Source organism: Trichechus manatus, unplaced genomic scaffold (assembly GCF_000243295.1).
Source record: "Trichechus manatus latirostris isolate Lorelei unplaced genomic scaffold, TriManLat1.0 scaffold00099, whole genome shotgun sequence".
Classification (NCBI taxonomy): domain Eukaryota; kingdom Metazoa; phylum Chordata; class Mammalia; order Sirenia; family Trichechidae; genus Trichechus; species Trichechus manatus.
The window spans coordinates 6,861,175-6,888,224 of NW_004444035.1; the positions used below are offsets into that span (position 1 = coordinate 6,861,175).

General features: G+C 39.4%; 1 protein-coding gene across 2 annotated transcripts in view; it reads right to left on the reverse strand.

Moving 5' to 3' along the window:
* TUSC3 (tumor suppressor candidate 3) overlaps nucleotides 1-27,050 on the reverse strand; it is a 180,857-nt gene that overhangs the window by 137,104 nt on the left and 16,703 nt on the right. For both annotated transcript variants that reach the window (XM_004382789.1, XM_004382788.1), the window contains exon 2: nucleotides 6,317-6,486. In XM_004382789.1, coding sequence (XP_004382846.1) covers nucleotides 6,317-6,486 — 170 coding nt within the window. The remainder of the gene's footprint in view (nucleotides 1-6,316; nucleotides 6,487-27,050) is intronic.

Consider the following 27,050-nt stretch of genomic DNA (forward strand, 5'->3'; position numbering starts at 1 on the left):
CAGTTCTTGTGTATTAGCCAAGCCAGGCGAAGAAGGTGTGAATGACAGTGTAGGATTTCACAGTCTTTGACAAAGATGTGAAATATCTTGCGCAGCTAACCAAGGAAATAAGGGAAACCGAAGAATTAAGGGCCATAAAGAAATACTGTCTAAGGAAAGGAGGAAATGATAAAGGTTGTAGTCCCAAAACCAATCACAGGTAGTCCCTGACTTACGATGGGGTCCCGTTCAGACAACTCTGTCGTAAGTCGGTTCTGATGTTAGTCAGATACTTCATTTTTTTTTTTTAAGTTTTCATTATTGCCTTTTATTATCAGTATCTTTATATATCCAATCTTTATTTGTCTTTGGGGGTTGGCATGAGAATGGTAACATCAGCGATTTATGTGCTACAACACTGTATGTAGTACATATTACTAATGATAACATGTACCAAAAAAAAAAAAAAACGGATGGTTGTAAGTGCGGTTCACGGTAACTCGAATACGTACGGCGGGGACTACCTGCATACAGTAACGTGCTGACAGGAGCTTCAAGTGACGTACAGGGGTTATTTTATCTATAATGTTTTTCACCTTAAGAATCTAATCCCATGAGAAGCGTGCCCTCACCGTAACGACGGAAAAGGGTGATGAACTCCTTCCCACGTGATTCTGGCCAGCTGTCTCCAGCCTGCCAGTCCCTGTTACTATGAGGTGCTACCATGAGTAAAACACTTCCATGATCTAATAAGTTCCGTAAATATTGGCTGATGGATCCCTGCCCTAAAAGACTAATAATCTTAGTCACGAATGCAAAAGCAGTACGCAAATTGCAGCTCAGAGGGTAAGGAAATAATAAATACACACACTTAAGGGAAACATTAAACTCTAATGGCTCAGGAGTCACAAATCCCAACCCCAGCAGGTATTAGCTGTGTGACTTTGGATACATTATATCATTACCTCTCATCCATAAAATGGGATTTTTCAAACCTACCTTTCAGAGTAGTCAAATTACATGAGATAAGATATATAAATGACTTAAGACCTCCAATGGCTTACACACAGTAAACAATTTTATTTGGCTGGGGAAAGAAGACTTTTAGCCAGTTAATACCTGTTAATGGAATATTTTATTCACCATTCTATTCAAAATGCCTCTATGATTACTCATTTTCTTCATTCCTCTGGAGTCCAATAATATATTTCTCTCTCACAAATCTCTAAAACTTTGGTTACACACGCACCATTAGATTCTGTTGTTGTTCTTGTTGTTAGGTGCCCTCGAGTTGGTTCCAACTCATAGCAACCCTACGTACAAGGGAACAAAACACCGCCCGGTCCTGCTCCATCCTCACAATCGTTATGCTTGAGCCCATTGTTGCAGCCACTGTGTCAATCCATCCTGTTGGGGGTCTTGCTCTTTTTCACTGACTCTCTACTTTACCAAGCATGATGTCCTTCTCCAAGGACTGGTCCCTTCTGATAACATGTCCAAGGTATGTGAGACGAAGTTTCGCCATCCTTGCTTCTACATACAGTTTTTTCATTTCCTTCACCAGAATTTTTCTTCTTAAATCTATTGATCCATAGTAATAGCCTTATAAGAGAATATTTTGTTCTTAGAATTTTTAGTGAATTCTGGAAGAGATAAGTGACTCTGAGGAAGAATACATCTAAAAGACGTAGCAATTATGAGAAATATTCCCTACAGGACAATTTAATAAAGGAAGTTTTGGAGTTAACACTTTAAGGGGGTGAGAATTGTATTGAGTACTCTTAATTAACAACTTTATTTGGCCAAGGAGGTTGATGATAGCACTGAGAGAGGTGAGAATTGAATTCTGAAATTTGTGAATAAACTGACTGTGGGAAGAAAGAAAGGAATGATTTGCTAAGAAGAATTATAAGAAAGCCAATAGCTCATTCACCAGCCTTTCAGCAAATAAAGCAACTGGAAAATCTAAGTGTGAGCTGACTCTAGAAAAAAATTTCACTTTTTTCTTCAAGAAAAAAGCAGAAAAGTCTCACAAAGAAAACAACTAAGAGTTTTGAAGCTTGAAGCTTAATGTATAATACAGGAATATAATCTGAATAATTTTTCTTGAAAAATTTTTCTTAAAACTTCTCGCTCCCTTTTCATCTTTGTTGTCCCCTAAAATCTCTCATTGATCTACTCTGCCAACTGTTGTATGGGTCATAGGATGAGGTTAGTACTCTCTCTGCTCAGTAACAGTATACTTTGAGCCATTGGTCAACAACATTTAACGGACTCTACTTTGTAATTTATATCAACTGTAAAGATACCTCATCTAACAACTCCAAGGCATTTACCAGCTCACTTGTATTTTTCCTCTACAGTTCCCATATCATCCTGAGTAGTTTCGACATCCATGTTTAGGTTCTAGACACTATCACAGCTTCAAAGTTCCTCAAACTTCTCTATCCATCATCATTCACCTATATTATACCTTGGTAATTCACTCATTTATTAAATAATAAACTCTTTACATAACATCCTAATTTTCAACCCTTCCTACTTTTATATAAAATGTGTTCTTCACCCTTGTGAAAATCTAGCTTAATTGGATCTCACCTTGTCTAATATCTCCAATCTCTTTCTCTCTCTCTCTACTAATACCTCCACCTCAGAACAACATGCTTAAGTCATACATATAAAAAAGATGTAATCCTCCCCCCAAAGCTATTCATCTTTCATCTCTCCTTCCCTCTTAAGACACTGAATACTTAAAATCGTAGTAAGTACTTATCACCTCGTCCATACTCACATCTCCATTTCTTCATTCCCCACTTACTCTTCTAATCCAGCAGTCTTAGCTTCCAAACCTAATCTTGAAGGTGTCCGTTCCTGATGCCATCTTTAACTGCCCAGTTTACTGGTCTCTTACTAGTTCTAATTCTAACTGGGTTCTCTTGAGCATGGACATGATCAAGGGCTTCTTTATTCTTGAGACTCTCTTTGTCTAGATTACTTACTAGTTCTCCCCTAATCCACCTTAAGCATCTTTGTTTGTCCTCCTCCCTCAGCATCACTCCTAAATGAAGGCGTTCTCTTCCAAAACTCCTTCTATGAAAAATTACATCATTTTCCAATGTTTCAACTTCCTATTCTCAAATTTTAAATTCTTGTTCTGTGACCTTCTCAAAAATTCAGACCAATACTTCTAAGTAACTATTGGGCATTTCCACCTAGAAGGTTGAAAGGCACTCCAAATCACCACACACACAATTAAACTCTCTGCCATCCCTACTCTTAACATTCCCCTCACTGTGTTACCATCAACATCCTTCGTCTAGGTGAATAAGTGGAAAAATCAGAGTTATTCCCGACTCTCCCTCTTGCCTCAAACTCCATTCTCCCCTCAGAATGCTCCATCAGTAAGCATTTAGGAGGATGGTATGTATACACACACACACAGCCCTAAGAGATGGCTAACTCTCAGCAAAATTAATTCTGAAGTATGTCTTACGTATGTTCCCTAATTTCTATTCCCATTGCCCCCAGTCTAGCCCCATGTATTTAATTCTTACAATGTTGTAATACCCTAGTGACTCCTTTGTTACCCATTCATTCTTCCAAAGGTTATGGTGTTTCTTCTAAAACACAGACATGACAAAGCCTAATATCTTACTCCAATCTACATTTTCAACGTTATTTCTCTCAAACAACCCACCAACCATATCAGGTTTCCTAGCTTTCCCCAAACAAGTACTTTCACACCTCATCATATTTACTCATCACCCCATCTGCCATGATTTCTCTGCCAAGCAAAATTCTACTCATATCAAAAGTCACATTGTCTGTGAAGTCTTTTCCTACAACCAGTGAAAATGTTGAGTTTTCCTTCAACCCTGTGACCCTGAAAAACAGTGAAGGTTAAGAAATCCTCTCTTCTTCGTGCTCTGGGAAATGACTTATTGTAAAGAACCACCCTCCCCCACACGAGTTGGATAAGACTTCTAGGCAGCCCTTGTTTACCTATGACAAGACCAGACACTAACCTTCTAAATTCTCATTTTTGCCTCATAAATGATGAGTTTAACTGCTCAGTCCCCATTGATCAGTCAGAACAAAATGCTTGTTAACCAAACTTTGGCTAACTGTCTCTCTCTCTCCCCTAAGTCCCTGAACTGGCTCACCCTCAGCTTGAGCCCCCATACAATCCCTAAATAGTTTGCACTCGGCTGGCTACCTAAAGGTTGGCAGTCGAACCCATCCAGCAACACCACAGAAGAAAAGGCCTGGCAATCTGCTTCCCTAAAGATTACAGCCAAGACAACCCTCTGGAGCAGTTCTGCTCTATACCACATGGGGTTGCCATGAGTGGAGACAGCACAAGGCAACAGCAGCAAACAAAACAAACAAAAAGAACAGGTGAAGAGTCCCTGCCCGAAAACAGCCTGGCCCCAGTGTAAAACATTCTCTGACCTACTATCTGATAACACTACCCTTTCACCCTACTTCCCCACCCCTGGTTCTTTTTAACACTCACTCCCCTATAAAGGAAATTCTGGTGGCACAGTAGTTAATAAAGAAAACCCTTTTTTGTCTAACTCCTGAGAAGCTTGCTGATGTGACGGTCAAGTGTTCCCCTACTGTAACAGTCCCTCCCACTACTGCATAATCACTTTTATCCTCTTGCCATAATCCTTTTCAATCAAACTAAGTCTGCATTGTTTCTTATTTAACACTAGAAAAACAGACCCACACACAGACAGTCAACTGTGTTTGTTTGTTTTTAAAGTAAAGACAATGAAATGGGAAAAGGAGAAGTCTTTTCAACAGTGGTGCTGTAACAGAATGAACATATGAGGAAGTAACTGAACCTTAACCCACACTTTAAACAATACACTAAAATTAATCAGAGATGAGTGAGGCCAAGACACAAATGCTACCCATAAAACTGCTAGAAGAAAACATTAGAGGGTAACATTATATCCTGACCATAGGCAAAGATTTATCAGGATTCAAAAACCATTAATTATAACAAAAATTTGATAAACTAGACTTCATCATAATTAAACAGTTCTTCAAAAATGCTCTCAGAGAAAATATTTACAATACATATATCTGACTTTGGAAAACGTTGCCAATTTCATGTAGTTAAATAACTACCTACCTTACAAACTAGCAATTATACTCTTATCTACCCAAAAGAAGAAAAACATATGTGCCCAAAAGATCTGTGCATGAACATTTATAAGATCTTCATTCATTATAGTCAAAAACAACCAAATGCCCATCAACAGAAGAATGAATAAAACACTAGTATATTAATAAAGATTAAAAAAAACCAAACCCATTGCCATCGAGTCAATTCCGACTCACAGCGACCCTATAGGACAGGGTAGAACTATCCATAGAGTTTCCAAGGGATGCTTGGTGGATTTGAACTGCTGACCTTTTGGTTAGCAGCCCTAGCTATTAACCACTATGCTATCAGGGTTTCCCAGTATATTCGTACAGGAAAAAACTTCTCTGCAACAAAAGAAGAATAACTACTGATATATCCAACAAGACAGATGAGTCTTAAAAACACTAAGTTGAGAGAAAAAACCGTATGCTTCCATTTATATAAAATTCCCAAGAGGCAAAACTAATCCATGGTGATAAAAGCCAGGCTACTGGTTGCCTACATGCTATGGATTTTGACTGGATAGGAGCAATAAGGGAGCCTTCAGGAGTGATGGAGTCATTCTATATCCAGATTTGAGGGTTGGCCTAGGTCAGTGCCTTTACTGTATGAAATGTTATCTTCAAGGTGGGGAGGGAGAGAAAATATTCCAGTTAAAAGACCCTCTTAAAAGGAGGAAAAGGCAAAATACAGACTGAGAGAAAGTATTTGCAAACAACATACCTGACAAAGGACTAGTATCTAGAATATATAAAGAAAACTCAGTAAATGGACTTCCCTGAATAGAAGTGAGTCCTCCCTACTAAACTGTTAAAATAGAAGATGTTTAGGTGGGGGTGGGGGCGGGTATTTCCTTCCCCATAAGCTATAATTAGGTGCATTACAAAGCACTGCCTGAATCATATATTTTACCTTTATGCAGGGCATATAGATAGCATAAATCTGTTTTCATGATTATATGTGTAATTGGTCAATAAATATTTTACATGTCCTCAATAAAAGAATATCAGTCGACCAAAGTCATTTTCTAGAATACACTGATTTTGAGCTTATTTTTAAATGCACATAGTTATACCTGAAACAACATCAAACGATTGTTTCTCTTACACATATGTATCATAAAATAAATACATACGGCTGGGATAACAATCTCTAAAAGTTAACAAACACATAAATTACCTGCACACAGAACACTGCCGCTGGGGCTGAAGAGCTGTGAACATAACAATCATAGAATAGTTTCGAGGTGGTGTCTTTATAAATTTCCGGAATTTATCACCATTCATTCGGAAGATTGAGCGTCTGGAACTCCACTCCATCAGCTGTTCTACTTTCTCAGCTAAAAGGTTCTGGAATTAAATACAGGGTTAAAATCCTTTAGTTTGTATTTCCTGTAAACAAAATTATATAAGATTGTATTTTACCCAAAATGAACTTCTGTGAAAAGTCCACTGTGGTGAATATATTCATTGTTAAGTGGCCATATATGCATAACATATTTCATTGTTAAGTGATCAAACATGCATAAAAAATAAAAATTTTTCCTAATAATTTCATGAGAAGTAAAACAATTGTGTCCACTTCCAGAAAGATGGAATAGATGTACTTTTCCCTAATCCTTCCACTAAATGCAGCTTAAAATTCATCATTAACATAAACAAAAAAGGCACACTAGGAGCGTAAGGCAGAGGAGGAGGAGGAGAGGAGCTAGGGCCGTCGGGCCAGAGGGACCACACAGCGGCTCCTCAGGCTCCTCAGGCTCCTCAGGCTCCTTCCTGGTATTTCCCAGGCTGGTCGCTGCAGAGGCTAACAAGCCAGGAACACCGATGGCAGCAGACAAAAGGCCCTGGAAAGAGCCTGCTCTGTCTACCCACAGGGTGAGGAAAGCGGCAGCAGAGCAAGATAAACTCTTACACAGTAACCACTCCAGTCAAACACCACAGGAAAACACTGCAGCCCCCCAACCAAACTCACTAGAAAAGGCTGCGTGGAGGGCTTCAACGCCTGCCCTCCCTGCGCGGGCCACCCCCGACACGGTGGCAGCAGAGGGAGCCAGGATTTCCACGTGCCCCCCCCCCCACCTTCTCGTTAGGGTACAGTTAGAAGACAGCAGTGAGGCCAGCCCTCTCATCTCACTGTGTCAGTGGACGCCACAAGGGAGCAGCAAGGAGGTAACGCTGCCAGGGCTGTATTAGACAGAAACTCTGCTGGTGTAGTGGTTAAGTGCTCCAGCTGCTAACCAAAAGGCCGGCAGTTCAAATCCACCAGGCGCCCCTTGGAAACCCTATTGGGCAGTTCTACTCTGTCCTATAGGTTCAACCGCAATGAGTTTTTTGGTTTGGTGGGGAGCTGAAGTCCCTGAGTACTGCAAACGGTTAACATAGTCATCTGCTAACTGAAAGGCTGGAGTTTGAGTCTACTCAAAGGCACCTCAGAAGAAAGGCCTGGTGATCTACTTCCGGGAAAAAAAAAATCCTACGAGTACAGTTATACTCTGACACACATGGGGTCCCAAGAGTCCGAATCGACTTGCCGGAACTGACAGTGGGGAGCTAGAAGTCCTCCTCCCACCCAGCAGTAACCGGGAACCCCACCCCGTCCACCAGACGTCAACAGAAGCCACCTCCGCCTCGCAGGAGTGAGGCTGTGCCCCTCTCTCCCTGGAGGAACTGTGTCAGAGAAAGCCTCTTAAAACAGCCACAGTCTCATAACAAAACTAAAAAAAACCCATTGCCACTGAGTCGATTCCAACTCATAGCGACCCTACAGGACAGAGTAGAACTGCCCCATAGGGCTTCCAAGGAGCGGCTGGTGGATTCGAAATGCTGACCCTTTGGTTAGCAGCCAAACTCTTAATCACTATGCCACCAGGGTCTCATAAAATAATACTTAAAATGATCAGCCCTCAATCCAAACATCACTCACCATACGAAGAACCAGGAACATCTCAAACTGAATGGGAAAAGACGATCAACTTATGCCAATACCAGGATGATATTAGCATTATCTGACAAGGATTTTTAAAGTAAAATACTGCTTGCCACTTTCTTTTTTATGACCATCAAAAGCAATTCTGCTTGGAATCCACTTTTATCATGTTAATAGAAGAATGTTGCTTTTGAATTTATATACTATGACCGCTTTCCTAAGGCATTTTAGTTTTTATATTCTATAACCTATGGGACTCATGCAAATCTTCACACACACACACACACACACACACACACACACACACACACACACACCAGGTTCTCTCTCCATCAGGAAGAACAGCACAGTTATGGGTCAAGGTCAATGTCAAGGACCTTACTGGGCTATGAAGCTTGTCAAGTAGAACTTGCTGTGGTTTCTCATACAGTGGGAAAAATATTTGCAATACTTAATCTGACAAACGACTTGTATGCAGATTATATACAAAACGCTAGAAATCAATAAGAAAAAGGCAGAAAAATACCAAAAATACTTAATATTTTAGTATACTTTTAGGATACTTTTCTCATTAAACACAACAGTTTCTTTTCACTACTCTTTAAATTTCTAAAATAATCTTACTCTATTTTTCTTGTTTAGATAATCACGTAATTACATTACATCAATATGCAGTTATCAAAACACGAAATAACTGTGAAGGGTCAAAGATTTTACCCTACTTGCAAGCTGTCAAGTATGTTTCATAGATTCTGGCAGAAATAAGGCTCCTGAGTCAATGTGAACGCTGAATAAAAATAAAATATAAAAGACAATTACAGCTTCTAGAAACCAAAATATCAGTGATTAAGCACTAAGCCACCTCATCTACTTTATAAACTGATTGTTCACTACAGCAAAGATCACCAACAGCTTGAGAAAACTCACACGATGACAGTGAGCTACACAACAAACAGTAAAAGTACATCGTTTTTATCAACAACATAAAATGCACAGCCTACACACACCATACTGAAAGTAAAGATTCAAACGAAGTCAATCAATTAAGAACTCTGCAAATCATGGTATTGTTACAGGAAACATAATCTGCACAGTTTCAGAAAACTTCAACCATTATTTTGTTCAAAGGTGAAAAGGTGAGAGACTCAAAATACACTAATCAAACCAAAAATTATTTGACATAGTATAATTTCCAAAAAGGAAAATAATAAAACAATTCCATTTACAATAGCATCTAAAAGAATAAAATATCTACAAAGAAGTTTAACCAAGGGGGTGAAAGACTATACACTGAAAATTATGAAACATTGCTGAAAGATGATTAAAGACCTAAATTTAAAAAAAAAGAAATCATGTCCATGGATAGGAAGACTTAATATTGTTAGAATAGCAATACTGCCCAAAGCAGTCTAAAGAGCCAATGTGATTCCAATAAAAAATTCCAACAGTCTTTTTACAAAAATGGAAAAGCCAGTCTTCAAATTCATATGAAATTGTAAGGCACCCCAGACAACCAAAACAATCTTGGAAAAAAAACAGAACAAAGCTGGAAGATGCACACTTCTTGATTTCAAAACTTCATGAAAAGCTACAGTAATCAAAACAGTATGGCACTTACATAAACAGACATACAGACCAATGGAATAGAATTGAGAGTACAGAAATAAACCCATATATTTATGCCAATTTATTTTTGACAAGGGTGTCAAAACCATTCAAAGGGAAAAGAATGTTCTCTTCTAAAAATGGTGCTGGGATAATTAGATATCCATGTGCAAAAGAATGAAGTTGGACTCCTAACTTACACTACATACAAAAATTTACTCAAAATGGATCAACAGCCTATGTATAAGAGCTAAACTATAAAACCCTTAGAAGAAAACATATTTATCAATCTTCACAACTTTGGATTTTGCAATGGATTCTTAGATATGGCACCAAAACACCTGCAACAAAAGAAAAATAAACTGGACTTCACAAAATTAAAAACGTTTGTGCATCAAAGGACTTCAGCAACAAAGTGAAGAGACAACCTCTAGAATGAGAAAAAAAAATGTGCCAATCATGTATCTGATAAGGGTCCAGTATCCAGAATATATAAAGAACTCAAAACTGAACAACAAAAAAGACAACCCGATTCAAAACCAGACAAAGAATCTAAATAGACATTTCTCAAAAACAGATATACAAGTGGCTGACAAGCTCATGAAAAGCTGTTCGACATCATTTAGTCATTAAAAAACTAACACCAAACCAGTTGCCACAGAGTCAGTCCCGACTCACAGTGGCCCCTGTGTGTCGCAGAGCAGAGCTGTGCTTCAGCGTTTTCCTGGCTGAGAGCTGTCAGAAGCCGATCGCCAGGCGTTCCTTCCCACGCGCCACTGGGTATAGCCTTTCAGTTACTAGCCAAGCCCTTAACCATGTGTACCACCCAAAGGTCCACTTACTGCCAGAATCAGATAAATCTCTTAAAGGTGTAGATGAAGAAGGAAGCAAGTCCTGAGACTGAGATTATAAATTGGACAGTGACTGGGATTTAACAGCCAGACTACAGAATCGTTTACGTACAATACCCTCCTGTCAACAAACAGCATCAGAACGGGGGCCCTGGTATTTTCTCTGAAGGATTCAGATGTGAAGCCATTCTAATAAGGGATAGTCATAAAATGGGCTAAATGAGCATCTCATTTTTATTCCACTATTACATTAGTTTCCTTCACTACCCTTCTCAAACTCTTTCATATCACCTATTGGATATTTATTATCGTATAAATAAATATCTCATTTTCAAACAGGTACTGAAACAAAGAATCACACCAGTCGTAACAGCAGAGAGGAAAATCTACTTGCAGCTGTACATGGCCATCTGGCCTTACTCCCTTGGGAGCATGGATCCAGGCAAGACAGCCACTACCAGTGTAAACAAGTATAGCAGGGACCCTATTATAATAATACACTGTATCATAAAATAACCTGTACTGTTCTAGAAGTCACTATATATAACTCTTCACTATTTATGGCAACATATTATGTGCTACAGCTGAAGTAAAAATTTAGCATAAGAATATGGAAAAGCAAAAACATTAACTATTCATAAATTGCAGAATTGAGAGATGATTTTTTTCAGCAAGTTCACTCTTAAACCACACAAGCAAATCAGTAAAATCAGTGACAGTTAAATTATTAAAACCAAGAAAATTTAAATAGAATCCAACACAAAAAAAGCCAAGAGCAAAGCTTTAAATATACTTTAAAAGTTTTCCAACATCTTTTTCATCAACATTTAAATAAGACTTGGTCTACCAAGTGACTTTCTCTTACCATTTGAAAGCAAAGTTTCTTTTAAGAAGAACAAAATATTTCCTTTGGTTATTTTGTATAAAAGACATACTGTTAAAATTCTACTGACTGAAATCTGCATTACTGACCTCTAATATTTAGGGTCACCAAAATCTCCACAAAAACTTCTTATGTGGGGCTTTATGTGGAAGAAATTGAGTAATATGTGAGACAATATTCTAACCTCGGGCCAGCAAAGGAAAGTGAGATGCTCCTACTGTTCCATTTATCCCTATAATACCACTTACCATATTTTATTTGGAGTTCTTGGGTGGTGCAAATGTTAACTCGCTTGGCTGCTAAGCAAAAGACTGGAGGTTCAAGGCCATCCAGAGATGCCTCGAAAGAAACACCTGGTGATTTACTTCCGAAAAATTAGCCACTGGAAACCCTAGGGAACGCAGTTCTACTAGACAACATACAGGGTCGCCACAAGTTGGAATCAACTCATGGCAACTGGTATTTTACTTGTATTAGTTCCTTAGCGCTGCGGTAACAAAGTATCACTAAGTGGGGCGCTTAAAACAACAAAAATCCATCATCTCACAGCAGGAGGCTAGAACGCTGAATTGAGGGTGTCAGCGGGGCCATGAGCTCTCTGAAAGCTCGAGGGGAGGGTCCTTTCCTGTCTCCCCAGCGTCGGACAGCTCCAGGTATTTTCTAGGCTTGCAGCTGCCCCATAACTCCCTCCTGCCTCCACCTTCACGTGGCCGTCTTCCCTCTGTCCGTCTCTGGGTCTCTTCTTCTCTTTAGTGAAGACACCACTCAGCCTAGACTAGGACCCACCCGACTCCAGTATGAACTCATGTTAAACTAGTAACATCTTCAAAGACCCTACAATTCCAAAGAGGGTCACATTCACAGGTACTGGCAGCAGGGCTTAAGGATATCGTTTTGGGGGACACAATTCAATCCATAAGAATATTGAAATGTACTGTTTATAAAAAGTGCAAAGATAATGTAAGGTAACAAAGAAAGCAAAAAATTAAGGAATTCAGTACAAATAGACCCTCATGGAGGAGGGAAACTACCTGAAGATAAAATACAACCAAGAGGTGAACCAAAATAAAGAACTAAGAAGAAGAGAAGTTATGGTAAAAGACTCAATGGGAAGGATTTCATCTATTGACTGTAAATACATTTTAATGTCAAACTAAGACTAAACAACTCAGCAATGATGTTTATAGGCAAGTCTGACCATACAGGTTTGCCTAAGAAGTCCCAAGGGTCTTACTGTCCCTGAATAATTATTAATAGCAATCCCTTTCTCTCGTAAAAATGGATCTTACATGGCCACTCAAGACTTACAACACATAAATTCATCAAATTTTTAGAGATGGGGAAGAGAATTAGGAAAGAAATGTTAAGAGTACAAAATTTCTGAATCTTTTACAGTACACAGTCAATACAGGCTTTAATTAAAATAACATTGTTTAAAAAACAGTGATACACATGTTGAAGGGGAGGAAGGACACTGATGTCTGCATCTTACTTGAAAATACATTTAGACCAGACTTAATGGTCTGACTGAGACTGGAAGAACCCCAGAACTGACAACCCAGAACTAAAACAATTTCCAAGGCCAACACTTCAGACAGGGATTGGACTGGACTGTGGGACATAAAATGATACTCATGAAGGGTGTGCTTCTTAGCTCAAGTAGATGCAAGAGACTAGATGGGCAGCATCTGTCCGGAGGTGAGATGGGAAGGCAGAGAGGGTTAGGAGCTGGCTGAATGGACATGGGGAATCAGGGGTAGAAAGGAAGAGTGTGCTGTCACAGTCTGGGGAAAGCAATTAGGGTCACATAACAATGTATGTATAAATTTTTGTATGAGAAACTAACTTGAAATGTAAACTCTCACTTAAACTACAATAAAAAAAAAATACTTGAAAAAGATGGACTGCTAATTGACAGATAAGATGAACAGATATGATAAAACAAGTACAGTAAAATGTTAACTGTTGAATCTAGGTGGTGAGTATTTGAGTATTCACTGTAAAACCATTTCAACTTTCCTGTATGTTTGAAACTGTTCATAATAAAGTGTTGAGGAAAAACTGAAATTCGTGTAATGTTAACAACAATGGTTCCTGAATGGTGAACTTTTTAGTGGATTTTTCATTTTACTCTCATCTTTGAACAGTTCTATTTTGCTTTTTATTAATGTGTATTATTTTATAGCTAGAGTTTTTAAAAGAAGTTGCTTATTATCAGCTACTTTTAGCTTCTACCACTAAATTAGAAGTTCCTTAAAGTCCAAAAAGTCTTATTCATCACTGTGTCCCCAGTAACCAGCCCAGAGCCTGTCTCATAAATACCTGTATATTAATTACTTTATCATCAGTTACTTAAGTAATAATTAGTTAATTAAGTAATGGAACAATTTACTGGAAATGCAGAAACAGAATTAACACAGCTGTTTCAGAGGTGACAGGTCCCCTGGTCCTGACCCCCTAAAATTGTTTCCACCAGTCTCCATGTACAGAAAACATCATACCATCTCTCCCCATCCACTGTGGCAGGAGAATTACCGCGTGCAAAACATTTGCTATTATGGTTACAGAGAGCAGCAAGAGTGAAAGCTGGTCATAAAAACTAGGAAGCAGTCTGCATGTAAGCTACCATATTTAGTGTTAATATTCATTTAGTAAAAATATTTATTACAAAATCATTTTACTTCGTTTCGTGTATAAATACATTATATCAAAATAATCACTATAAAGTGTAAATTAAAACCATATTAAGGGACAATATGGAGATATGTTGGTACAATCTTTAAAGAAGTCATAGTACCTGTGTCGTTGTTAATTGCCGTCGAGTCAATTCCAACTCATGGCGACCCCACGTGTGCAGAGTAGAACTGCTCCATAGGGTTTCCAAGGCTGTGACCTTCTGAAAGCAAATCACGAGGCCTGTCTTCCGAGGCACCTCTAGGTGGGTTTGAACTGCTAACCATCTGACTAGTAGTCAAGGGCTTAACCATTTGTGCCACTCACAGACTCCATCAAAACACTGTGTAAAGTACTATTTCATATTTTAAAAATACATGTGTGCGCCTATTCATTGATTTATTTTACATACATATTAAATATGTATTTATTTCCGAACAATCCGTATGAAGCACATTTCCACTCTAAAACACACGGGTCGCCACGAGCCAGAATTGCCTCGACAGTAACTGGTTTTTTCAGAAGGATGTGTAGTAAATTGCTAACAGTTTATTTCTAGAAGGGAAGATTACAGGTCTATGTTTATTTCTACTCATGAATTTCTATACTGCTTCTGTATTACTTTATAAACAACATAACAACCATCCTTGCCAGCTGAAAAGAGACAGTGAACACAATATCCAAAAAGGAGTAGCTAAGAGAAGAAATTTTGCTCCCTCTAAGAAGTCTGAAACAAGTCCGGTGTTACATCAGTTACTCTATGCTTCTTTGCTGTTCTTATAATAATCTTCCTAGCTATTGATTGATTCCACTTTCTTGGAAGCTATAGTCACTTCACTACAGTCTAATCCTCACTTTTGGGTCAGGTTACTATTTGCGAAAATAAGGGCATTTCATTGCATTCTAACTTGCACAGTAACGACTACATTCATCTTTACTGATGAACACCTGAGTCCACTTCAGTAAAAATGACCTGGAGTAGACAGCAAAAGTTCTTCTTCAATAACCAGAGTTTTATGTAGCTCTTTACTGAGAAACTGAAGAAAGCAATCCCAGATATTTCAAATCTAATTTAGTGAATGATTAAGAGAGAGGAGAAACAAGAAACCAATATAAACCAAAAAATAATACCATTTTCTTGGGTTCAGTAAGATAAATGTTGGATCTCTCTGGTGATAAAGATGCCAGAAACAGACAAATTTAAACTATTAAGTTACTGCAGAGTATCATAGTCCTAACCACCTTCAGAGAGGGAGTTTACATTCTGCTACCATGAACATCAACCACCACTACTCTAAGGCTTACTCTGAAACATTCTAAACAAAACATCAAAAAGCAAACAAACCCTTACATTAATTATAAAATATCAATTCTGTAATTATATACCTCAGTAGCCTATATGTACCTGAAATAAACAGAAGCTAGTCCTTTTTTTCCACTTCTAACGCTATCTCTGGACCATCACTTTTTTTATTACAACATTTATTTGTAATAACTATATAAAATAATTATAAATTTTTTGATAATTTTGGAAACTGTTTTAATTTAGAAAAATACAAAGAACAACAAAACAAACACTCATGTAGCCACCACACAGAAATGACAATTATCACTAGTCAGATCTGTTTGTTTTTTTCTGATGTTCAGGTTTTTTTTCTCTTTTTTAAATAAAAATAATTAAAACCTCACAGATATGTGTGAACTTTATTTTATCCCAGCTTATTCTGCTCTCTCCAACTCAGATGGAACTGTTATTTCACATACGTTGCTGTTGTTAGTTACCGTTTACACAAATTCCTTGAAACATACTGTGGTGCGATGGGTTTCTTTTATGTGGCCTTTCTGCCCTGGGTTAATAAGCCAAAAACCAAACCCGATGCCATCGAGTTGATTCCGACTCATTGCAACCCTACAGGACAGGACGGAGTAGAACTACCCCACAGGTTTCCCAGGCGGTAAATCTTTACAGAAACAAACTGCCACATCTTTCTCCTGTGAACCAGCTGGTAGGCTCGAACTGTTGACCTTTCAGTTAGCAGCTAAGCGCTTAACTGCTTATAATTCTCCCAAAATAACTGATTGGGCCGAAATCTGCTAAAGGATTGGTCAGTTTGCTATCCAAAAAAGTAGCTTGCAAAGACTGGTTGGTCTGCTGTCTGCATAAGTGGCTTGCATGGGATTGGTCAGTCTCCTATCTAAATAAGCAGCTTGCAATGATTGGTTGGTTTATGATCCACCTTTACACAGTTTGGTGGGGGTCCCCACCAGTAGTTGACCTTTACCAGGATTGGCTGGGGGGCCTGCCCAGTGACTTATAAAAACCCTAGAATGCAGAGGCAAAGATGGGGATTCCTGATTGAGGAGAGCCAGGAGTGGAAGGTCCTTCAGACACGGGGCCCTGCACTGAGACCCTCCTAGAACAGCCGTAACACAGGTCAAGGGTTGTTAACACTCAGCTGGTAACACCAGAGGTCCAGATAAACTACAGCAAGCACAGCAAAGCCAAACAGCAGAGAAAGGGTGACAGCAGCGGGAACCACAAGGTGGGCAGATGGCGGTGGTGGGCAGAGTCGGGCAAGAGGTTGTCAGCGGAGCTGGTTACCTCCAGGCAGGAGGTTGCCAACGGACCTGGGCACCTCTGGGCAGGAGGTCACCAACAGAGCAGAGGCTTGGGCATCCACCACGCAGCAGTTGCCCATAAAACAGTGTTGCCTCTAGAGCTATAGTAATGCCGGCCTAACCTTGGCACTGGCCCAGGGTTGTCCCAGTGCTGCTGGTTGAGAGCTGGACCAAAAAAACACAGTGGGCCAGATCTGGCCAAGGAAAGTCGAGACGAGAGAGAGAACAAACACAGCTATGTCACGCCCAACCTGACCTGATGACACACCTGCTGAGAGAGACACCTGGTGGCATCTGGTTCACGGCATGCCCACCCAGGGACACAGAAACGGACATGGGTAGATTGGGAAGGGTGAGCAGGTCCCCTGCTACACATAAGTGGGTTCCTCCACTATGACGCTAAGTGGGGCACCCACAACAACAGAGGGGACCAGTTTACCTCAAATATATTCCTGTTGTTTACTGCTTGCTTTCTATAAGTCATCTGTTCTTGCTGTTTACTGTTTACCTCATATAAATAATAAGAGCTTTCAACTGCAACACTGTAAGTATCTTGTGTGTACGACCCGATCGGATCAGACACTAGAGTTCTCGTCCCAGCAGTCTTATCACTGCTTATAATCCTGAGGCAACAGTCCACATATAAACTCCCTATATTGACTCAAGAATAAATAGTGGGTCCCAGCATAATCAGTAATCAGAAATCTCCCAACAAAGAAACATTCTGGACCAGGTGGCTTCATGGGCGAATCCTACCAAACATTTACAGAAGAAGAGACTCCAATCCTACTCAAACTTTTCCAAAAAATATAAGAGAAGGGAACACTTTCTAATTCATTCTATGAGGAAAACATTACCCTGATACCAAAGCAAAGACACCACAAAAAAAGAAAACTACAGACCAACATCTCTAATGAACGCAGTCGTAAAAGTACTCAACAGAACACTAGCAAGCAGAATCCAAAAACATATTAAGATGATTGTACAACATGACCTATGGGATTTACACCAGGAATGCGAGGATAGGTCAACACAGAAAATCAATCAGTGTTAATATATCGTATTAGCAGAACAAAGGAAAAGAACCACATGATCATCTCAGTCAATGCATAAAAGGCATTTGACAAAATCCAACGTCCTTTCATGATAAAAACACTCAAAGATACTGGAATAGCAGGGAAATTCCTCAATATAATAAAGGGCACATATGAGAAGTCCACAGCTAGCATTATACTTCATGGAGAAAGACTGAACGCTTTCTCACTCGAACAGGAACAAGACAGGGATGCCCACTCGCCACTGCTAGCCAACGTTGTTCTGAAAGTCTTAGCCAGAGCAATTAGGCTGCTGTGGTGTGCCATCAAGTGGACGCCAACTCACAGCATCCCTATAGGACAGGGCAGGAGTGCCCCATAGGGTTTCCTAGGCTATAATCTTTACAGGAGGAAATCACCTGGTCTTGTCCCCCAGGGAGAGGCTGGTGGGTTCAAACCACTGACCTTTCAATTAGCAGCCAAGGGTTTAACCACTGTGCCCCAGGGCTCCTCCGCAATTAGGCTAGGTAACAAAAACAACAACAAAAAAGGTATCCAAATCAGGAAGGAGCAAGTAAAGCGAACCCTTTTTGCTGATGACGTGACCTATACGTGGAAAACCCCAAACATTCCACAAGAAAGCTATTAGAACAAATAAGGGAATGCAAAAAAGTGACAGGTACGAGGTCAGTACAAAAAATTCACTTGGGTTTCTATATATCAGCAATGAGCAAGCAGAAAAGGAAATTTAGGAAACATAAGCATTTACGATAGCATCGAAAGAAATAAAGTACCGATGAATAAATTTAACCAGCAAGGTGAAAATCTTATACACAAAAAACTATAAAACATTACTAAACAAAATTAAAGAAGACCTAAATAAATGAAAGGATATTCTGTGTTTGTGAATTGGAAAGCTTAATAGAGTTAAGATGTCAATAGTACACAAGAACAAAAAACAAAAAACCAAACCCCTTTGTCATCAAGTCGATTCTGACTCACAGCAACCCTATAGGACAGAGTAGAACAGCCCCACAGAGTTTCCAAGGAGTGCCTGGTAGATTCAAACTGCCGACCTTTTGGTTAGCAGCCGTAGCACTTAACCACTGCGCCACCAGATTTTTCATACAAAGCAATCTATAAATTCAATGCAATTCCCATTAAAATTCCAACAGCTTTCTATGAAAAATAAAATCCTCAAATTTATATGGAAGGGCAAGGGACTTCAGAATACTTAAACCAATCTTGAAAAAAAATAATATAGTAGGAGAACTCACACTCCCTGATTTCAAAACATACTATAAAGCCACCAGTAATTAAAATAGCCTGGTATCGGTATAAAAATAGTCTAGAAATAAATCCATACGCCTATGGTCAACTGATTTTCAACAAGGGTGCTAGGTCTATTCAATAGGGAAGAAAGAGTCTCTTCAAGAAATAGTGCTTGGAAACCTGGATTTCCATGTGCAGAAGAATGAATCAGGATCTATGCCTCACACCATACACAAAAAAAATCAATTCAAAATGGACCAAGGACCTAAATGTGAAAATTGAAACCATAAAATTCTTAGAAGAAAATATAGGGGACTGGCTGCAGGGCTTTGTGTTTAACAGTGTATTATCAGAAACGACAACAAAAGCACAGGCAGCAAAAGACAAAAAAGATAAACGGTACCTTGTATAAATTAAATGCTTTTGTTCAACAAAGGACTTTACTAAAAAAAAAAAAAGTTAAACGAAAACCTACAGGTTGGGAGAAAATTTTCCGAAGTCATATATACAATAAGGGTCTAACATCCAAAATATATTTTAAAAATTCTACAAAAACAAAAAGACAAACAACCCAATCAAAAAAATAGGCAAAAGACTTGAACACTGAGTTTAACAAAGAGGATATTCAAATGGCTAACAAGCACATGGAAAGATGCTCAACGTCAATAGCCATTCCAATCCGTTGCGGTTGAGCCGATTCCAACTCATAGCAACCTTACAGGCCAGAGTATAACTATAACTGCCCCATAGGGTTTCCAAGGAGCTGCTGGTGGATTCCAACTGCCGACCTTTTGGTTAGCAGGGGGATCTCTTAAGCACTGTGCCACCAGAGCTCATTAGCCATTAGAGAGATGCAAATTAAACCACAGTGAGATATTACCTCACCCCTATTAGAATGGAAATGTTAAAAAAAAAACAAAAACAGAAAACAACAGGTGTTGGTGAGGTTACGGAGAAACTGGAACCCTCATCCACTGCTGGTGGGAATGTAAAATGGTATAGCCACCATGGAGAACAGTTTGGGGATTCCTTAAAAAAGTGAACATAAAACTACCATGACCCAGCAATCCCCAACCTAAATATATACCCAGAAGAAGCAACAGGAAGAACACAAACAGAAACTTATAAATTAATGTTCATTGCAGCACTTTTTACAATAGCCAAAATGTACAAACAACTGAAATGTCAAGTCGGTTTTGACTCATAGTGACCCTACTTTACCAAGCATGATATCCTTCTCCAGGGACCGATCCCTCCTGATAACATATCCAAAGTATGTGAGATGTAGTCTCGCCATCCTTGCTTCTAAGGAGCACTCTGGTTGTACTTCTTCCAAGATAAATTTGTTCGTTTTTCTGGCAGTCCATGGTATATTCAGTATTCTTCGTCAACACCACAATTCAAAGGCATCAATTCTTCTTCGGTCTTCCTTATTCATTGTCCAGCTTTCACGTGCATATGAGGTGAATGAAAACACCATGGCTTGGGTCAGGCGCACATTAGCCTTCAAGGTGACATCTTTGCTTTTTAACACTTTAGATTTGCCCAATGCAATGTGTCATTTGATTTCTTGACAGCTGCTTCTACGGATGTTGATTGTGGATCCAAGTAAAATGAACTCTTTGACAACTTCAATCTTTTCTCCATTTATCATGTTGCTTATTGGTCCAGTTGTGAGGATTTGTCTTCTTTATGTTGAGGTGTAATCCATACTGAAGGCTGTATTCTTTGATCTTCATCAGTAAGTGCTTCAAGTCCTCGTCACTTTCAGCAAGGTTGTGTCATCTGTGTAACACAGGTTGTTAACGAGTCTTCCTTCAATCCTGATGCCCCATTCTTCTTCCTAGAGCCCAGCTTCTCGGATTATTTGCTCAGTATACAGACTGAATAAGTATGGTGAAAGGATACAACCCTGATGCACATCTTTTCTGACTTTAAACCATGCAATTATCTCCTTGTTCTGTTCAAATGACTGCCTCTTGATCTATGTACAGGTTCCTCAGGAGCACAATTAGGTGCTTTCTTTCTTTCCTGTCTTTTTAATGACCTTTTGCTTTCTTCATGCAGGATGTCCTTGATGTCATTCCACAGCTTGTCTGGTTTTTGGTCATTAGTGTTTAATGCGTCCAATCTATTCTTGAGATGGTCTCTAAATTCAGGTGGGATATGCTCAAGGTCGTATTTTGGCTCTCGTGGACTTGTTCTAATTTTCTTCAGCTTCAACTTGAGCTTGCATACAAGCAATTGATGGTCTGTTCCGCAGTCAGCCCCTGGCCTTGTTCTGTCTGATGATACTGAGCTCCTCCATAGTCTCTTTCCACATTGCAGTCGATTTGATTCCTGTGTTTTCCATCCAGTGGGGTCCATGTGTGTAGTCGCTGTTTATGTTGTTGAAAAAAGATATTTACAACGATGAAGTCATCAGTCTTGCAAAATTCTATCATGCCATCTGCAGTGTCACTTCCATCACCAAGGCCGTATTTTCCAACTACCGATCCTTCTTTGTTTCCAACTTTCGCATTCCAATCACTAATAATTATCAATGCATCTTAACTGCATGTTTGATCAGTTTGAGATTGCAGAAGTTGGTAAAAAAAACTCTTCAATTTCTTCATCTTTGGCATTAGTGGTTGCTGCATAAATTTGAATAATATTCATATTGACTGATCTTCCTTGTAGGCGTACGGATATTATCCTATCACTGACAGCATTGTACTTAAGGATAGATCTTGAATGTTCTTTTTGATGATGAATGCAATGCCATTCCTCTTCAAGCTGTCATTCTTGGCATAGTAGATCATATGATTGCCCGATTCAAAATGGCCAATACCAGTCCATTTCAGCTAATGCCTAGGATATCTATCTTTATGCGTTCCATTTCATTTTTGATGATTTCCAATTTTCCTAGATTCATACTTCATACACTCCATGTTCCGATTATTAATGGATGTTTGCAGCTATTTCTTCTCATCTTGAATCGTGCCACATCAGCAAATGAAGGTTCCAAAAGCTTTACTCCATCCGTGTTATTAAGGTTGACTCTACTTTGAGGAGGCAGCTCTTCCCCAGTCGTATTTTGAGTGCCTTCCAACCTGAGGGGGTCATCTTCCAGCACTATATCAGACAATGTTCTGCTGCTGTTCATACGGTTTTCACTGGCCAATTTTTTCAGAAGTTGACAGGCACGTCCTTCTTCCTAGTCTGTCTTAGTCTGGAAGCTCCACTGAAACCTGTCCACCATGGGTGACTCCACTGTCATTTGAAATACCAGTGGTATGGCTTCCAGCATCACAGCAACATGCAAGCCACCACAGGAGCACAAACTGACGATGAGTGGTGGCACGTTGAAGGGCCAAGCTGAAAAGACCATAAGTTAGCATTCCCTTCCAGTTTCTACTCAGAGTGGAGGTGTTATCCCGTGAGAAGGCCACTATCTCCCTCATCCCCAGCTCCAGGACAGTAGAACGGAGGTTCTGTCTAGGAAAAGAGAGAAGAGAACTGGCAGCCACGTGGCATTGCCTAAGGTACTGTGGAAAACAATGCGATTTTAGAGAAACAACTAGACACCAGCTGTTGTTTTTGTTAGTTTCTGTCCAGTCGATTCCGACCCACGACGTGTGTTACAGAGTAGAACTGCTCCGTAAGGTGTTCTTGGCTGTAATCTTAATAGAAGTAGATCACCAGGCCTTTTCTTCTGCAGTACCACTGGGTGTGTTCAAACTGCCAACCTTTCGTGGAAGACTTATTGGCTGTGGAGGCTTAACCGCTATCTTTGGCAAGTCCACTTAATGGCATATTAGCCACTTTACAAGGCAGCCATTTTTAAAACAAAGTGTTATGAATCAAACACAAATGGACCCTAACAATTTATTTATAAATATAAAATACATGATTAAATACAAAAAAGTATGCATCTACAGAAAAATACATTTAACTGATAAAATATGTCCCATAAAATGTACATTTTAATAACAATGTGCTGTATTCAAAAAAAATCGTGAATTGGTTTTGATAAATAAGCTTCTAGTGGATACAAAATTTTCTAAATAACAGTAGGGGCTCTGCAGAAAAAGAACCACAAAGTTTAGACTGTCTTTTCCCCTTCAAAATAATCTTAAAATATAATAACCCTAGGATAGTTAGTCTTACAGCAGGAGGCATTCCTTATGATTAAAAGCATAAAATGAACATGCTTACTCAGTTCTAACTGGCTGATCCCAACAAATGTTTTCCAAGTGATTTACACCTAGATGAAAACCCATCTGCATACAAACTGTAACATCCAGCTTATAACAATGTTTGATTGACCCATTTCTCTAAGGTGGTACAAACTCTCCCAAACTCTCAAGAAGAATGAGACAATGTTAGTTACAAAGTGAACTTTAGTTCTCATGGAAATAAATATGGGTAAAAACCCTGAAGCCATCTGCAGAATTACCAACATAGAAATTACTCACAGAGTTAAGAGGCAGCTGTTTTACTAAACCATACCTATTGTCCAGGCCCACCACTAAGTACCAGCTAGAAGTAGAGAAGAATCTTCCAGTTACAGGAAAGAGCCTGAGCAAGAGAGAGAGAGTCTGATGAAATCTAGCTATCCTACAGAATAAACAAGAAAAAGATGACAACAAAACATAAAAGAAGTTGAGCAATGAACAAAGACAATTTTATAATCTACGTTATGTAACCAATGTTGACAATTTTATGAGTTGGAATCAACTTGACGGCAATGGGTTTGGTTTGGTTTTGGTTATGACATTTATTTATACATGTAATTGTATGATTGGAGCCCTGGTGGCATAGTGGTTAAGAGCTTGGCTGCTAACCAAAAGGTTCACAGTTCAAATCCACCAGCCGCTCCCTGGAAACCGTATGGGGCAGTTCTACTCTTCGCTATAGGGTCAATGTGAGTTGGAATCGCCTCAGTGGCAATGAGTTATTTAATTTTAGTTTTTAATTGGTAGCAGCCATGAAGAATGCAGCAGGTTAAATCTCTATAGATCCTGGGGTGGGGACGAGAACAGGAGGGAGAGGAGCTAACTCAAATCAACGTGGCTCCCAAAACAGAGGAATGTTGAACTTCCCTTATTAAGTCCATATAGTAAGGGAATAAAGAATTTAAAAAAAAAAAAAGTACTGGAATAACCTCCAGAACAAGACATCACCCAAAACGGCCTGAAGTGGGAAGGAAGGGATTGCCTTAGCCAGCTCCCTCAGTGGAGAGACGCGCTTTTCCCTTCACATCTGAAATTGCTGAAAGCTACATGCTCTGGGGGGACAGCTCTCTATGCCACGTCTGCATGTCTCATGACAGCTTTTCTTCCAGACTATCTACTGGAGGATGTCTGCATAACAAACAGTCTCGGAAGTGAGAGACAGGGTTCCCTCTAGGTCAGAAGACAGATTTACTTCCTGACCAGAATAATAAAGATAATACCTCCTGCTGGGCAAAGATTGGACAGGTCAGCTAGTAGACCCTATAAAAAATCAGGGGTTGCCCAAACCCAGGGTTCTTCAGCTGGAGCACAGACCGACTGTGTGCACAGCGTCTAGCTGGGCCACCTCTGCACCTCCCCCATGTGGGGCGGTGCGGGGCAAGGGCAACCCATTTCAACATGAAGGCCACGCTGCCGGCTATGCCAACAGTCGTAAACTACCTAAAGCCACCCGGACTCCTCGTCTCCTTACCAGCCGCGTCTACGGAAGTGTGGCAAGCCCATCTAGCGGCTGCCACGACAGGGTTTAGGAACTGCTTAACTGCTTCACACACGCAAGTCCTGCCTGATTGAAACTGTGAATAATTCTGGGTGTGGATTCCATTGGAAGGCAGTATAGCTCCGATTCCCTTGCTTCTCAGAGTAGTTCTTCTACCCAGGCACCCCTGGGGTACTCGACAGTATGCCAAGAAAAACAAGGCGACCAACCTGAAGTAATAATTACATTCAACAACTGAGAGTATGAAAAATAAATGACTACATTAAAAAATAATAAATAGACCATGGAACAGAGCAAAATTCGCTGAGTTTTAAGATAAAATATAAGATCACAATGATCTTTTGAGTAAGCGGGTGGCTCCGGGCTATACCTCTAGCTCCCCAGAAGCAGGCATTCACTCTCCTCAGCCTTCAGCATGAGAAGCACGGATACAATAGTAGTTAATGAAGAGGTACAGTTATAAAGTCAAATCTGCATTTGAATATTGGCACAGTTGCTAGCTGCATAACTTGGAGCAAATTATGTCGAGTCTCTGAAACTCATCTTTAACAGCAGCCCTGGTGGCACAGTGGCTAAAGCACTCAGCTGCTAATCGAAAGGTTGGTGGTTTGAACCCACCAGCCACTCCGTGGGAGAAAAATATGGCAGTCTGAAAAGATTTACAGCCTTGGAAACTCTATGGGCAGTTCTGCTCTGTCCTATAGGGTCGCTATGAGTTGGGTACGACTCCAAAACAGTGGGTTTGGTTTTGAAAAGGATATAATAACATCTTACTGGATTGCTGTGGTACTTAAATGAAATAATGTCTATAAAGCACTTATAGCATGATATACAGCAGGAATTCAATTAACAGTAGCCATTATCATTAGTTTATTGCAACTATGTTTAATCACACCAACAAAGTACAAATATTAGTACCTGATTTAATTAAACGCTTTTGAAAGTCTTTCCAGATTTCTTCTTCCAGGATCAAAACTATTGGTAGTTGCTGCTCAATGAAAAGACTGTGTTTTCTTTAGATTAACAAAAGGAGAGAGGAAAAAAAAGAAAGGTCCCTATTTGAATTTACGTAGTTTCATATGCTGTAAATATAGCTGTCGCATATTTCTAACCAAAGAATACAATCTTTTAACCAATTTCTATCCAACATCCTTAGGAAGATCAGTTAACATTCAACAGATATGTTTCAATAATTAATAGGTTAATATGTACATATGCATATACGAAAACATATAAACATATACATAAAATATTGTTTTACACTAGGAAAATAAACACGTGCTAAGGTGTTTTGTGAACAAATTACAAGGAAGCTATATCATGTGCAAAATCAGAGCTTCACTGTACTTGGAAAGGTACCGAGGATTTACAATGTATGAACAAGCTATAAACAAGACAAAACGGTAACGTGGACAGCTTATCTTAAATCTCTGGGCTCTTTTTGAGCAAACTTTCTACCAATAACTTGTAGGTGTAATCCAAATCTTATTATTTAAAAATACTTCAATGCAAATAAGCCTTTTCATTTTAATGAAAATAAGTTTCTTCTTAATTAATAAAAGGACAGAGATAGTAAGACAAAACTTTAAAAGCTGAGTTTAGAAATCAGAGAACTAAGCAGCTCTAAGGCAGCCAGAACAACACGCTAACCCCTTGTGTAGCGCTACGCTCACAGCCCATCATAAACAAGATGCAAGATGGTGTCTGAGCACAGAGACAGAAAGAGAAGTTCCTATAAAAATGATTCTAACTAATCAACAAAAATGTATTAAACACTGTATGCCCATTTAAAAACCTTTCCACCCTGCCTCTAAGTAAGCTGACCACACACCCTGGTTAGCCCAGGCGCAGTCCCAGCTGGCTCCTGTTAGCTCAGCAAAATGACTAACTGCACCTCCTTTCACTCCCAAGTATGATGTGGTTTGGATGATAAATTACATAGCCATCCTACTTCTAAATATCTGGCTCCTTCTGGCCAGAAGCTATTACCTGTGTCATGACCCAGATATCAGGATATTATACAGATATTCCGAGATAATTTAAACAAAGGTTTTGTTGTATGTATAGTGTGGTTTCATTAGCATGCTATAATTTGTTATTTCACATTCATCTGAAGAAACGTTCTGATTCTCACCTCAACTAGTCTAAATTTAAGGAGTTTATATTTTCTATGAAAATAAATTGCCCATATATTTTCCAGCAGGTACCAAAAGAAAAAACCTATATAAATGGATGTCGAATGGTGTAACAGCTGAGTGACTAAAATAATTCAGTGGTTTATCTATCCTATGATACTGTGCCAACATGGAAGCAGCTGGTACAAAGACATTTCA